This window comes from Sipha flava, unplaced genomic scaffold (genome assembly GCF_003268045.1).
Source record: "Sipha flava isolate LNK unplaced genomic scaffold, YSA_version1 124_pilon_pilon, whole genome shotgun sequence".
NCBI lineage: Eukaryota > Metazoa > Arthropoda > Insecta > Hemiptera > Aphididae > Sipha > Sipha flava.
Window position 1 is genome coordinate 1022122 of NW_020271750.1, and position 16634 is coordinate 1038755.

The window sequence follows — 16634 nt, forward strand, 5'->3', positions numbered from 1 at the left end:
GGGGGGGGGATGGGGGATGATGAGGGGGAGGGGCGACTTACCGTCCAGGTACGGTACGGCGGCAAAGGTGGTGCGGAGCTCGCCGGAAAACGTCGAGCACACGATCAACAGCACCGCGTTCATGGTGCGGCACGCGTACACGTCGAACAACATACCGGGTGACGGGCGGCGGGGCGGAGAACGACGACAACGTGTGACCGTCGTCGGACGGCGCGCAGCTGTTACTGTGCGTCGGTTTGCGTGTCGCTCGCGCGCCGCCGCCGTGGAGCGCGCGCACAATAATAACAAAAACAATACGCGCCCGCGGAGGCGGCGGAGGCGGAGGCCCCGAGCGCGAGCGTCACCAGCCCGTGTGCGCGCGCACGCTCCGGCGAAACTTTGGCGCGCGCAAACGTCGCACCGAGTTCCACAACCGCCGCCGCGAATCGATATCAGGTCCGTCGCGGCCGTCGTAGGCGCGCGTGCGGGCGAGTCTGCTCTAGGCCGACCGAAATCGATTACCGGACCGGCGTAATCCCCGACCCCCGCCCGCTATTCAAGCCGTTATCAATTCTTCTCCGGCCGGAACCGCGCGAAAATTTAAAAACCGTACACTACGCAGCAGCGCTTCGACAAACGTCACGCGTCGTGCGGCTTTTTTCACGGGAGCGTCTAAGCGCAGGAATGCACCTCGTGCGTTCTGCGCATGCGCGTGATGTATTCACCACTATCATAATGTTAGGCTGTTATCGATATATTATATCAAACCGCTATAATACGATGATTATTATTATTGTAATAATACGGGTTTTGAATCAAAAATGAGTCCAATCTTTGGCAACGAAAACTTAAATGTCTATCAGAAACGGATAAACCGAAAAATTCAATGGACGCTATTTACATATGTAATGAAGCCATGTACCCAAATATTTTTAAGTTAGTTAAAATATTAGCAACTTTAACAGTTTCTTCTGCCACTAATGAAAGGACATTCTCAACTCTCAAGAGAATAAAATCTTACCTACGCAACTCTACTTCTGAGGTATGTTCAATTTAAATAATAGTATTAATGATTATAATCAACTTAATTTAATGTTGTAATTAATTTTGATAGGGAAGACTTAATGGTCTAGCTATGCTCTTGATCAACAAAAATGGTTCAATTACTCCTGATGAATTGCTGGTTGAACTATCCAATAAAAAAAGGAGATTAGAATTTTTGTTATAAATAATTAATAATATAATATATATATAATTCTCTGTATTTACTATGTGCATATTAAATAATATTTAACTGCCATGAGTTATGTAAACCTTTGTATTTGTTTTGCTGTTTTGCCTATTAATATTTATACGTGTAGTGTGTTTGATTTTTAGGAAAATGGGTAGTTTTAAACGGAAGGTTTTAGTGTTGGTTATTTTTTTTTTAACCCCCCCCCCCCCCCCGATCAAATTTGAATGTACGCCACTGGTTGTAATGCCTTCTTGAAAAAAGTTAATTTTTCTTTTCTCATCAAAAATCTGGAACTATAAGTACTATTAAATGATTCGTGTTTTGTATTGTAGTGACGAAAAATATTATATTTTTTAAGTATAACAGTTTCTCTACAGATTAAAAAAGTAGTTGAACCCTTTTTATTTTGTACGAAAAAATATTCTTCTTCCCAATTGTCCTGAACCAGTCTATTTTCTTCAGATATTTTTCGTTTTTTCGAAGATACGCCTGCCATAATGTCACAACAAATATAAAAAAATAAAATTACGATTGATATTTAATAAATAAATGTGCCTGACATCAACGCTATTACACATCTACAACGTGACTAACCGTTCATATAATCATAATGCATACCTACCTTCGAGCTACGGCCAGTTTAGCGATAAGATAAAATACATCAAAATCGTTATAAATAGAAAAAATACCAAAAACATCATCTTCATCGCACACACTTTGATTGTTTTGTTATATTTTATATTTATAATAATATTAGTTTTGAAATTTATATTTTTTTATAAATTCAATGAGTTCTGTTCGGGCCACATATAAATCGTTGGAGGGCCGCATGCGGCCCGCGGACCGCAAGTTGAGTATCGCTGATCTAATATATTGTGATGACTTTTAATAATGTTTATTTTTAAATCTACATAACCCAATTACCTATTTGAACATTTCATAAACCAGACTTAATCAAAATTTATTACACAAAGGCTATTTACTAAATGTTTTATTGAGTATTAACAATACCATTCACAAACATCTTAATTATAAAAATTCAATATTATCTAATATCTATATAAATGACATTATCTTAATAGTAAGTACAAGTATGAATTATCAAAACCAACTAGTGTAGTGTGCCGAGTTGTGAGTTCAACACGGTTACACAATATTAGGATGTAAGGATTTTAGAGTTAGATTAATAACTTTATCAAGAATACTTATTACAGTATTACTGATATTTTATTTAACACTTTTTAATTCAACATCAACATAGACAAAGTAAATGACAGTAACAAATATAAGCGGAGCGTTAATACTGGATGGCTGGATACATTTGATTGCTAAAGCTGATTCACAACTTTTTCTTATTCGAGATATTGCGATTCGCATGTGATTCATATTACTTTTATTAATTTCTTTATGGTTATAATTGTAAATTGTAATTACGTAGTAACTATAAAATACGTATGAAAAAATATAATCTATACATAGTATATTACACTAGAGTTAAAACTAAACATCTCAATAAAAAATTATAACGAAACTGAACATTATTATTTAACAACTAAAATAAAATGACAATATATTATTTACATAGGAAGTATGTAGTTAAATTTTGAATAGTGTGATTCATTACTCATATCATTATAATATTACTATCGTATTATAGTGATTTGATATGATATATTGATAACAGCCCATAGAATAACTCTATGTAACAGCCATCGAGATAAAGAATACACTGGAGCGCGTACTTGTAAACAATAATCGAGCGGCGCTGATAATAATCATCTCCACCACTGTACGGCAAAAACTTTAATTTTATACATTTTGTAGTAACGTTTTATTGACTTTTCTTCGGTTTAAATTAGTGATTTTTAAATTTTTACTACCATATTCAAAATAGCGAATCAACTGTTTATTTCATTAGACTTGTTGATCGTTTATTTGATATATTAAACTCCCGAATTCCTTTTTCTAAAGGATTTAAAAGTCCTGTAAGTTCTCGAAACATTATCACAATCAAAGTTATATTCGACGAAACGTCTAGTTATTTTAAAAGTTTAAAAATACAAGATGTTCCAATTATTTTAGGTGGTAAAAAATAGTTTGTACTTGGTTTTATTAATACTATGGAAAGTACCTTAAATGTAGCGTATAAATTACTAAATAAATATCGAAGCCCATTAAAATTTGTATTGACTAATAAAATGTCCCAAGATCATTTAGAACTTTTTTTTAGTTGCATAAGAGCAAGAGGTGTCTCAAACAACAATCCAAATTTCAGTGCAATTCAAAAATACTCTTAAGCAGTTATTATTCACAAACAATATAACTGTTGAATCTGGAAATTGTTCAAACTTCAATTACTCTGAAGGTGTTTATTTCAACACCTTGTCAAGTACTTTGTAGTTTTTTTCTTGATCTTAATAAATAAATATATAAATATGATTTTTTTCTATTGTTATTTAAATTTCCATTAAGTAAGTACAAAAAAATCGCCTTTAAAACAATAAAAAAAATGAAATATTTGTACATTACCCGTGTACGGAATACGCACTAATGTGTTTCTTGCCGTACGGTGGTGGGGATAGCGTTTAAATCGACGCCGCTCGACGGCTCGTTTTATTTATGGTAATAGGATTGCGCGCTCCAGTATATTCTTTATCTCGATGGTAACAGCCTAACATTATGATAGTGGTGAATAAATTGCGCGCATGCGCAGAATACTTATGGTGCATTCCTGTGTTCAGACGCTTATTTCTCGACGGATGTATTGTTAACATTCGCATGCACCGTTACAGCCGTTGGTCGAGTATTTCACCGATGATAACGTGGTTCTATGGGTCAATAACCGCGACCAGCGCTAAAGGCTTTCCCGCATGTTTATGACGACCAAGTGACGGTGGGACACCATAACGTCCAAGACACGCTCCACGGCCGATAACCACTGTTCCGGACGCGTGTCGCGGGCAATAGAGAACTGTCGATACGATTTTAATTATTCTTTTTTTCTTACGAAAACGATTTATGATACAATAATATTTTCCGTATTAATATCCCGAAAACGAGCCAACGTTCCCAATGTCGACTCTTAAAGTTTGTGGTGATCAAAGTTTTGATGGTCTACATCTCCGCTTCGACTATGAACCCGACACCAGATTTCACCGATATTCCAACAAACCGTAACTCTCACCGAGCCCTGAATTAATCGTCTTTTCTCGTTGTGAAAATAAATCAGTGGCGTACCGGGGGAGGGAGGAAAGAGCTTTAATCCCCGCCCCCCATTGGTCGAGTTAATGTATAAATCTTAAATGATAAAGGCAAAGTACAAATCACGGTATTTCTGAAAACGGTTTTGATAAATATGAATATTCACAGGAATAATTTCACAAATAATATACAAAATTGTTAATTAATCTAAATTTATCTAAATAAAGACAATAGCAATACATTATATTGACAGTTGTGCATGAATGGTATGGTATGTTGAATGTTCAAGTGTAAATAACTGGGATACTACTTTTAAAATTATCCCAAGCGAATACGTCATATTATTATAATTTAATAGGTAATAGATCTTCTACGAATCACACAGTCGTCGTTAATTATTGCAATACTTACTACTGTTATTTTATTGCAATACTGTAAGTCTGAAATAGAACTGATGTCTCACGTATGATTACCTAAATTGTTGTTCGCATTTTCGTATTTGTTCAGTATATGGCGTATATGTAGTACACATGTCTATGTCGTGATGTCGTGAATTATCAATTTTTGTTAGTGTAATAATTTCATAGTAACATTCATAAGTACAAATTATTATTATTTTTGTATTACGATATGTCCTAGCTAGTGCGTTTTTAGTGTGTTCAGTGCACACTGTGCACGCACCACAAACCATAAGCGGAAATTTCGTGAAATTTGCGGGGAGGCTGAGCATTATTTGCTTATTATACCTATAGATACCACTATGCGCAATTATTTATCTCAACAAAGCAATTTACGAAGTTTGACAATTTGATATTTTTAATCAAAAATTTAAACAAAAAAACAATTAGGTGCCTTATCTTAAACATTTTTGGAGTAGGTATTCTAAACAGGTATTATTAATTAATTAAATTAAACAACCTATACGGGTATTATTTCATATTATCAATATTACATTAATGGCGATCGTTCCTAGTCATGACAAGAAGTTTGTAAAATATTATAAATTTGATTTAATTTTTATCACAGAATATTTTTTTTTAATTCAGTTATTAAAAAATGCATTTTATAATTATAATAATGATTGTATTTTTAGTCACTTAACAATTTTTAGGTGTAGAGGGGCTAAGACCTATACTTTATATTTTTGGGGGACTTAGTCCCCTCAAGCCCCCCCCCCCGATTTCCGCCTATGCCACAAATACAAACGCAGAATACAAAATAGTTTGTTTTTTGTCGCATGCGATATGTTCGCATTTAACTAGGAGTACGACATAGTGTTAGTATTTTTAATCTTAATAAATATTATAATTTATAAGCTTCATACACATATTAAAATCCCCCTCTTCCCCGAAAATAAATCGTAGTTACACGATTGCTTGAAATTAACATAATGATAGTTTGGTCTAAAAAACTGTTGCACAGTTGTATAAGAAATTGCTATTTTATTACATAGGCAGGTTACAAAAAATATAAATATTTCATTAGTGGAGGGCTCACCACTCTCCACCAATGAAAAATAATATTTTTCCTTAACTACTTAACACCCGTATTAACCAATATTAACCCGAATAATAACGGTTATTAACACCCAAACGTTTGTTTAAATAGGGTATTGCAGTGTTTGAATACCAGAATATCTTTTACACCCAAAACCCGAAAAAATTATGCGGGTGTAAAGCCTTGGATGGTATACTAAAAATTAAGTAAGTGGTTTTTTCAATTTTTGCAACATTTCACCAGCATGTCAACCGTTTTTTTGGATTTGCTGAAAAACTATTTGTCCGCAAAATCACGCAAATTATCCGAAAAATATCATATATATATATTGCAAAAATAAAAAAATTGCAAAAGTACATGCTAGCGAAATGGAGCTTTTTTTTTATGTTTTGCCTGTGAATCCTTTCATAGTCATCTAAGAAATTAATTTTATAAAAGTCAACCGAATGTTCATATTTTTAGTAAAGTTCTTACCGAATTTCAAACCCATATTTATATAAAACTAAATGGCATATCTCAAGTAAAAAGATAAAAAAATTCGAAATAAAAAAAAAATGACGTGCTACAGGATGCTATAAATAGTAACACTAATAGAGTAATACAAGAATTAGAATATTTACAAGTTGTATCACATAAATTTGTTTACTTACTTGACATAATTATATACTTTTGGATTATTAGGTATAACAATTATTTATTACGATTTTTTTACTATGATTTAAATATTTAATGTGAACGATATGATATTATATTATAATTTTTTTTTTTAATATATCATATTAATTATATATTACTACTTGATTTTCCTCACTGGCGGAGTTTACATGAACCTAATTTTACCTGTTTTTTTTCTTTTTTTCTGGCGGAGTTAACAGTAAAAAAGATACTAGTGGTAGAGTTTACATGTGCCCAATTTATGGGTATAGATCAATTGCGCGGATCGACTTCAAAACTTATACCTCGTTTACACGTGACGAGCGTTCGGCCGAGAACATAGCCAAGTAATGCCCCGTGTGAACTTAAGGAACTAGTTGACGGACGAGTAAAATTATCGCTAACTTGGTCAATTTCGATACTAAGCCAAGCAACAAAATGAAATTCTTGGCCGAGCGCTCGTATCTTCTTTGATCATCGTGTGATATATCAGGCGAAAGAATAAAAAATGCCTGTGAAGCATTTCACTCAGCGTTGGAAAATATTTTTATTCACTCGATCCAAATATTTTTGTTTTTTATGAAGTTTTAAAAATGATTCAACTTCAATCATATATAAAAATAAATAGCGTCGACAAAGAAAATAAAATTACAAATCATTAGTTTAAAATACAAAAAACCATTGTTGAAGAAAATATATCCAAATATTTAAATGGAGACTTAGATATGTTTGAATTTGTTCAACGGATAAGCTACCACTACAAAAAAACATAAGTTAAAATTATAATATTTTTTGGTTTGATTTTTTATTATTTTAACAGTATATATGACATTTTTATAACTTTTTGTATGTATATAGATACATTTTTCTTTATTTAAATATAGTTTTATTTTAACAATACTTTAACTGATAATGACTGTAGTTATTTAATTTATACTTAATTATTTTATTCTAATCATACAATTGATATATTTTTAAGCTTACGAAAAATAAAATAAAATATGATGTAACGTAACAATCATAATACGTGTTCTCTTAGTTATTACTAGGGCTAGGTACTTATAGGAGATAGCACATTTTTCAATAATCATTCTAAACATAGCTAAGTGATATAAAAATGTGTTTCACTGTGCTAAGAGTTTAAAGAAATCATTTTTATTTTGCATATTTTGCATATTCAGCAATATTGACGGAGTTTACATATACCCATTACAGGTAAAAAAAAAATAAACTGGTGGAGTTTACACAAGACCTTTTATTACCTTTTTATCTTTACCGATATTCTGGCGAAGTTTACAATTGTCCACGTGGACATAGGTATATTGAAATCGCAGGGCAGCTGCATGATTTGCGTCTTGGATTATGACGTCAATGAAAAACTTCGATTGACTGCAGTTATATGAATTCTAACTGTTACAAGCGATGTCTAAAACAATACTATATATAACATACATTATAATATTGATCAATACTCTAATAAATAATTATTATTTATGATTGCTGTAAAACCATAATGGTACCTAAATAGTCTAAAATAGAATCAATGATAATACATAAAGATAAAGGGCGTCTATTGAACACAATATCCTATATAAATTAATATAATCAAAATCGGTTTCTTTAAAGACTCATAGGGAAAATATACAGTGAAATATTGAAGTTTTCTAATTTTATCATAAATCATTTGATAATTTAAAATTATATTTACTAATGATTTTTTTTTAAAACTAAAAAAATATTTTGATAATATTTATTGTCTTATTAGATATTGTAATTAATTGATATATTTGTAGAACAACATGAATATATATATATATATATATATATTATTTAAAGTGTTATTAATGATTCAATTTGAATTTGTGATTTTTTTTAATTCGTCTGCAACATATAATTACTATAATTAATAATATTAATACTATGAATTTTGTAACAATATTAGTGTGACGTATAATGTAGTGTTATATTCATCGAAAATATTTATTCTCAATTCTATACAGGTGTATTGTTAAAAAAAAAGTACACTCCGGTCAGTATATTAATTGTCTAACGACGTGAATTATTATCTAGAAGTATGTTATAGTTCAGAATGGTATAATAAATGATGCAGTACTGGTTGAATAGGATTTTTTGTATTTTTATGAGTTTCTCGATAGAGGTGTAGGTTGTTACATAAAATATACACAGCATGCAAATACCCAGCGACATGGCCTTCGGGACACTACGACAGGTCAAACTTTTGCTCATTTTCACACAACTTAATTAATAAAAACATCCCCGAAACAACTATTGATGTAATAATAATAATAATAATAATAAAACATTTTTAAAATTACGAATCTGCAAACAGTTTCAACTATTGTTTGGATAATAAATTCCGAATTTTCGGATAAGTAATAATCACGATTCACAATATGTGAGTAACGAAATTTGATCCTTATAATGTCAACACGATATCGCTGTTAGAAATTTTCTTGTAATTTTATCGTCGTTGTAATAATTATTAACCTTCCTATATAAACAAAATATTTATTTTCTAACAGCAGTAAATATTTCTCATTCGACAATATTAATAATATATACGTGGGTAAAATTTTTTAATAACTTTTCGAAGAACCGTCTGGAAATAGTTAAATCGAATATAATATACTATAGTTAACGTGAATGTTTAAAAAGTTATTATTTCGCTTTAAAAGTAGATCCAGTTAGAGGCACGAGACGAAAAAAAATGAAAATGAAAAATATAAAAATAAGCTCTGCAACACCACATCGGATTTACTTTTTGATTTCTCGATATACAGAGAAAAGTGTAGCGCAATTCGTTTGACTAACGTAAAAAAAAACTGTTTTCATAAAAAACTATAGTTATTTTTTTAAGATAAGATAGTAACAGCACTCTTTGGGGAAACATAGTTTAAGGTCAGTATAAAAAGATTAAATGTCTCCATTATAATGAAAATCGCAAAGGTCAAGTAGTGCGCGAGTAATATAACGCACTTTTAACAATTGGCTGCGTTGACTTTCTATTCTGTAAACATACATTCATGTTTTTGTAAATGGACTCATCGAAATCTTGGAAGTAGTACACTATTAAATATTAAGGGAACAAATGCAACGAAAAAATTCTATGAAAAAATACATTTTAATTTCTCGATCGTAACAATAAAATAAAAATTAAAACAAATAGTTCCTGCTGCGGAAATTGTCATTATAATTAATTAATTGTTTATCACGCCATTATCTCATATGCGAAGAAGAATCAATTTGTCTACAACATATTTTGTAATGAATTAAATATATTTAATACATTTAAACGTTAATAGAAGTTAATAAAATAAATAATTTTTTCAACAATTATCTGATCTATGTCAATAAACTAATAAAACGAAAAAACCGAGAAGTAAAATCTTCCATTACTTGTTAAAAATTTCCGGTGGTAAATTATTGACAATAACCGTAATATTATTTTACCACAAGGTTATATAACCAAGGAAAATTCATTGAACTTTTTTTAAACGTTATCGAACAGATTCCTATTCGTACCGAATTTAATAAATAAGAGTGGTTAATCCAATAATAACATGAATACACATTCGATGTTTGTATAAATCCCTTCCAGTAGTAATTTATTAAATTCTGCGTATGATAGTTGTCATTCGTATATCGGTAACCAAACCTGTGATGCCTAAAATATGATACACGATATTTTAATCAGAATTTTTTTAATAACATTATCAAGATTCCGATTTTTTTACTATTGAAAAGTATTGAAATATGCACTATAATATAACCAAAAACCATAAAAAAAAACCAAATTTAATTTAATTTAATTTATTATCTCTATTATATCTCACTTTGTTATTTTATTTATTTACTATAGCAATTCGTTAAAAAACCATAGTTAAAATTATTATTATTATTATTATTATTATTATTTTCGTTATTTATCATTCATGTATATCCATGTTTCTGTTAAAAGTCGGACAAAAATGATTATTATTTCTATTATTATATTAATAGTAATTCGTGATCGACTAATCATATATATCATAGTGCTAATAGTATGTAATACTAATTATATATATCTAAAAAATAATTTACCTAAATAAAAAATCACTAAAAGGAAATATAAATAAGAATATATTTTTGCATTCTGAGATTAAGAATATATTATATTATTGATGTGTAAAATCTTTGGTATACAATTGATGAATCATGTAATTAAAATGAATTCAAATAATTTTTGTTAAATTTAAAATGTTTCATTGAATAATAAAAAATGTATAAATAAACAACATATTACTGTAATTTGTATTTATTAATGTAATTTTATTGAGTTTTCACATGAACAACGAAAATATAGATGATCTGAAAAGGAAATTGACAGTTATTTTCTGTAACGCAAAATTAAAGTGATATTATTATTTTTTTATACAAACTTATATTTTTTCTTTTATTTAGTTACTATTGTTACTTATAAAAAATATTGCATCAACTAACAACATTTTCATTCCACAACATCTTATATATACAGGTACTTGTATATATAAATATTTTTACTATACATAATTTTTTGAACATTGATAATTTTATTAAAATTAATTAATTTGTCCTTAAAGTTTTTAAATTTATATAAGCCTCACGAAAATGATAAGTTTTATTCAAAACAATTATTATAAATAACGAAAGTAGTATGAATTAATGGAATATTCAAATACAGTCCTATCAATTACATGATACCTGAATTGAGTATCGAGATATTTAATAAAAACATCATTGCGTTCAAAATGGAATTTTGAGTTTTTATTAATGAAAAAGTCGAAAAAGAAAATATGATGTATAAGAATCCTAGAACTCGGGAAAATGTCCAATAGCTTTCAGCTTGCTCTCTAACAATGAGCCAGTAGACAATATAAAAAATACCCCGCCTCTTAAATAGGATTATAAAAATATTATATCATCCGATTAGAATTTATAGAGGTAAATTAATATAAGAATAATATAATATAATAGTTATAATAATAATACAGAGGGAGAAGGTATCGTTTTTCAATTTAAAGAATTCATCTTTATCATAACGCAATGTATTACCAATAAATTATACCAACTACCTACTTACATTACTAATGAAATGTATATATATATGTATATAAGTGTGTGTGTGTGTATTTAAATCTATAGTATTAGACAATAAAATCAAATAAGTATATTTCTATATTAAATACTAAATCTATTATAATTTATCATCACCAAAATAAAATTATTGATAATTAATAAATTTTTCTCGTATTGATTCTCTTTTGATTCTAAAAATGGTGATAAATTTACCCAATGGTAAGTCACGTAAATGTAACGCTCTTAAAATAGTAATATTGAATTCAGTGAAGTGAATATTTAGTTAACTTAATATTCACCATCCGTTTTATTTACTCGTACAATCAGTATTGTGTAGAACTCTACTAATAATATTTTATAACATGATAATTTTATTAGTAACTTATAGAAAATATGCCATGAAGTTACACTATCTTTTTGTTGTTCGAATTTAAATTTTATCGATATTACTTTAATTTTCAATAAAAATTTAACATAGTTACTTCGATGTTACAAGAAATAACAAAAGTTTTATGTTGCGTCGAGAGGTCAAGATTAATCCTCACAAGTCAACTTGCCATGTCACTCGCAACATTTTAATCTATTCGGAATTGGGAAAAAAACACTTTATCTTCGATGGATAACACTACCCTTAGAAAATAATACAAATTTTAACTTTGTGTATAAAAATAAAATTTTATTTAAAAATCGAACGGCAAATCGTTTTTATTCAAGTTTAAATTCTATGAAAATGTATCATACATATTCATAGAATTTAATATAAATATATTTAACATATATAAATAGATATATTCTATTTTATAAATACTTTATTTTAATTTAATTATTTTAGGCAATTTATAAACATATTAATTACCTTATTATTATTAAAAGAAAAAATATGAGGTATGGTATAATAAACCTCTACTATTAATTATTGTTCAACAACAAAGCTATAGATCACTGGGCCACATTTTATTCGATTATTATGAATGAAGGATAAAACTAAGTATGTACAAGCATTTTTATGTACATACAATATTAATTAACACTTATAATTTATAACATGATATACTATTTACTTCTTTTAGGATGAACATTTATTTTTTTATAAAAATCTTAATTTAGTTTTTTACGTTACCTATGTTTGAAGTTTATATTTCTTTCATTTTATACGTAGGTATGATGGAAATAAAATAATGAAATATACAGCCACATTATCTAAAACATATAATCAAATCTACTGAAGAATCAGTTGTTCGCTTAACAATTTCTAGAAAATAAGTAATATTAACACTATAAAAACCATTATCAAGATAAAAGTTAAGATTCAGGGTTTAAACATACAACTAAAATAATAAATTTGTAATTGTTATATCCTATTTGATTTTAACTTCAAATTTTGTGAATTAAGAAAATATTAAAATAAATTCATAAACATTTCGAGTTTACGGTATAATTTTTTCTGAAAGTAATTTGATCATATTAATTCATTCATTTAGACTGATTGCATTTTAAATCTATAAAAAACTGAAAAAATTAAGTAGACAAAATAGACTGATAATGACCTTTCCGAGATTCCAACTGCATACAATTTCCAACACACTATTGATATAGACACAGAACTGCGTACACATTTATGCAGGGTGGCATTTACTTGATACTGGCGGCAAAAAATATTTGTCAAAAATCACCCACGGTAAATCATTGAATGACACCAAAACAAAATCTAAAATTACACTTTGACATATAAATTTTAAATGTAAGATAGTTTCTAATGTTCTCTAATATTTTCTCGTAAAAATTATTGGGTTTCCTATACGCTCTTCTACTGTGTATTGCAATGTACGGACCATATAAATAATATAGTTTATAATATTTTGATATCAATTTTTCCATTCGGGTGGACATAATTTATGGCTTGGTTGCAGATTTATTGAATCTGAAACATTTCATATTCTGGTTCTTTCGAATAATGAGGACTAAAAAAAATTAACTATCCATCACTGAAATAAAAAATAAACAACTAAGTTTAGGTACACGCACTATAAATATACTGTATGGACAAATGTTAAAACGAATATTTATTTCACTTTTATCTTGTGATATTTCGAGCGGAATTTTATTTCACAACGAATAGAAATCCTTGGCTAATTAAATTGACTGCGTTTTCATCCATACACCTTTGCCCCTTTTTATGAATAATTGATGTCGTTATTGTATTTCTATATATGTAATACTATATTATGTTCGTATGATATATAAAAGAACGTTTTATAGTTTTTCGTTCGCTCGATCATTTTTTTTGTTTTCACTTATTCATTTTATATTCATCAATCAAAATTCCATTGTCAGCAATTTTATCCAACACTATGGCGTGGAATTTTTCCAGCAAATATCCTTATGGTGACCATTGAATTGGCTCCCAAAATTAGGTTAGGTACCTAATCGAGAACTAAATTGGCTCCCAAGACAGGCAATATTGAATTGACTCCCAATATAATTTTCAACAAGTAGTTCTCATAATATAAAAGTTCAAAAAGTACGCGACATTAATTAAAATAACTTCAACTATACAGAAAAATAATTTAAAATAGTCCATCAAAATTGTAAGTAAAAATAAAAATAAAATTGCATTCGTAAAAAAAATTCACTGACCTGCACTATTTTAATATTATTTAGTATAGGTTGTATTAATACGCCGATAGTTGTAACCATTTAATGCGTTATCGGATTAACGATTAGATAATTTCAAGACTAATCAGCACTGTGTCGCTAAAAATATTACAATAATCGCGTACTTTTTCAACTTTTATATTTTTAATGTATAATTCAATTTTTTTTTTTCGAACATTTTTGATAACCAATGGATTTATTAAATAAATGTTTAGGAAGCCAACTCAATGTTTAAATCTTGGGAGCCAATTAAATACGTAAAAATAACGATTACCTGAGTTAGGGAGCCAATTCAATAGCTTCGATCCTCATATGTTATACTCATATACAGGTACACTATAATGAAAAAATTAACTCTCGAGCACAAAGACTTTCGATCAATATTTGATAAAAATGTATCGCTCTAATATATAGTAGAATTCAAATACATATTCAAAAACGTCACATTATTATTATTTTAACTAAAATTAGCATAAAACCTATAACTATTGCAAAATAATCTACATTTTAGTGACTATTGATTAAATTGTATGTATGCCACTGAATTTTTATTTTTTTTTATAGCTCGACCACTTTAAAAATTCATTACGTCGTGCGAGGTATGTAACCACAACTAATATTAATAACAAAATGTTATTGTGCATTCATAAACATAATAAAAATAAAACAAAAATATTTTCGAATACAGTCTGTTGTTATTGACTAATCTTAATTGTTCAGTCGGATGCATGTAAACTTCGCCATAAGTATTTTTTTTACTGTAAACTCCACCAGAAAAAATAAACAGGTAAAATTGAGTTCATGTAAACTCTGCCACTAAAATAAATCAGGTAAAAGTGAGTTTATGTAAACTCCGCCAGTGAAGAAAATCAAATAGTAGTATAAAATTAATAGGATATATTATTAAAAAAAAAGTTATAATATAATATAATATCATATCGTTCACATTAAATATTGAAATCATAATAAATAGTCATTATACCTAATAATATTCAAAATCATATTTTTCATAATAATAATTAAAAATCATCCACATTAAATATTTTTATTACAGTAAAAAAACAAAATCATGATAAATAATCGTTAGACCTAATAATCCAAAAATATATAATTATGTCATGTATGTAAACTAAAATTATGTGATACAATTTGTTAATATTCTAAGTCTTGTATTACTCCATTAGTGTACCTATTTATAGCATCCTGTAATATTGTCATTTTTTTTTTATTTCGAATTTTTTGATTTATTTACTTAAGATATGCCATTTAATTTTATATAATTATGAGTTTGAAATTCGGTAAGAACTTTACTAAAAATGTGAACATTCGGTCGACTTTTATAAAATTAATTTCTTAAATGACTATGAAAGGATTCACAGGCAAAACACAAAAAAAACTGGCGGAGTTTACATATACCCATTAAGGTAAGAAAAAAAACTGGTGGAGTTTACATTAGACCTTTTATTATCTTTTTAACTAATCCGGTATTCTGGCGGTGTTTACAATCACCCTTTCAATCTATTTTATGGAATTTAAAATTCTAAAAAAAAAAAACTAGCAATAAAAATAAATTTAAATATACATTTATACAGCTGTAGAATATCCAAAAGATTGAATAAAATACCCAATACTACAATATGCGCAGTGGTGATTTTTCAATTTTTTTCTGAGGGGGGGGGGGATCCTTAAACATTATCTTTTAATAAATACAAATAAAGTTTAAACCATTAATAATATTCAATATTTACTGTGGTAATTGGAAGGAAAATATAATAACATTTCGATAAAAATGTACTTTATTATATTTATTAATTTCCGGTGAAAGATGACCGAAAGTTTTAAAATTGCTGACTGGCCTGAGGTGAAAATAATTAATATTAAAAAACATTCACAATACAACATAATTTACTTAGATTAAAATTAAAATTAACTACATATTATTATGAGTCAAATAATATGGATAAACACTTAGTAAATTAAAAAGCAAAACAATTTAAAATTGCTATTATAAATTTTACTAACCTAAATTTTAAATACTTTTCAAGTTTGATTCGAATTCAATGGTAATCTTAGTCCTTATATTAAAAGAATATTTGTAAATAAACTCGTAAATAGTAATTGGTAACTTATTTATACAAGAATAAAAGTTTACAATTTATACGTTCAACGGGCGCGTCGTGGTCGGTTGAAAAGTGAAAAGCGATTGTCAGTTTATCGTTGCGCTTATCCCCTAATGTGCATTCTTCGAACAGCCGAATGCTATTATTATTACAAATAATAGATATCGTCAACGTCACAT

At 28.5% G+C, this 16634-nt stretch overlaps 2 protein-coding genes across 3 annotated transcripts in view; one reads left to right on the forward strand and one right to left on the reverse strand.

The window, feature by feature from the left end:
• The window catches only part of LOC112694154, a 38740-nt gene extending 38487 nt beyond the window's left edge, over nt 1-253 (reverse strand). Inside the window, exon 1 of one of the 2 annotated variants that reach the window (XM_025569540.1) lies at nt 42-253. In XM_025569540.1, coding sequence (XP_025425325.1) covers nt 42-153 — 112 coding nt within the window. In that variant the 5' untranslated portion in view covers nt 154-253. The remainder of the gene's footprint in view (nt 1-41) is intronic. The other variant, XM_025569541.1, reaches the window with a different exon arrangement.
• A 540-nt stretch (nt 254-793) lies between these two features.
• On the forward strand, nt 794-1207 carry LOC112694167 (52 kDa repressor of the inhibitor of the protein kinase-like; the record flags this gene model as incomplete). Its single annotated transcript, XM_025569558.1, has 2 exons — nt 794-1021; nt 1094-1207. Coding segments are annotated over 2 exons (342 nt in total), but the record flags the coding sequence as incomplete, so codon positions are not given.
• Between the last annotated feature and the right edge of the window lie 15427 nt (nt 1208-16634).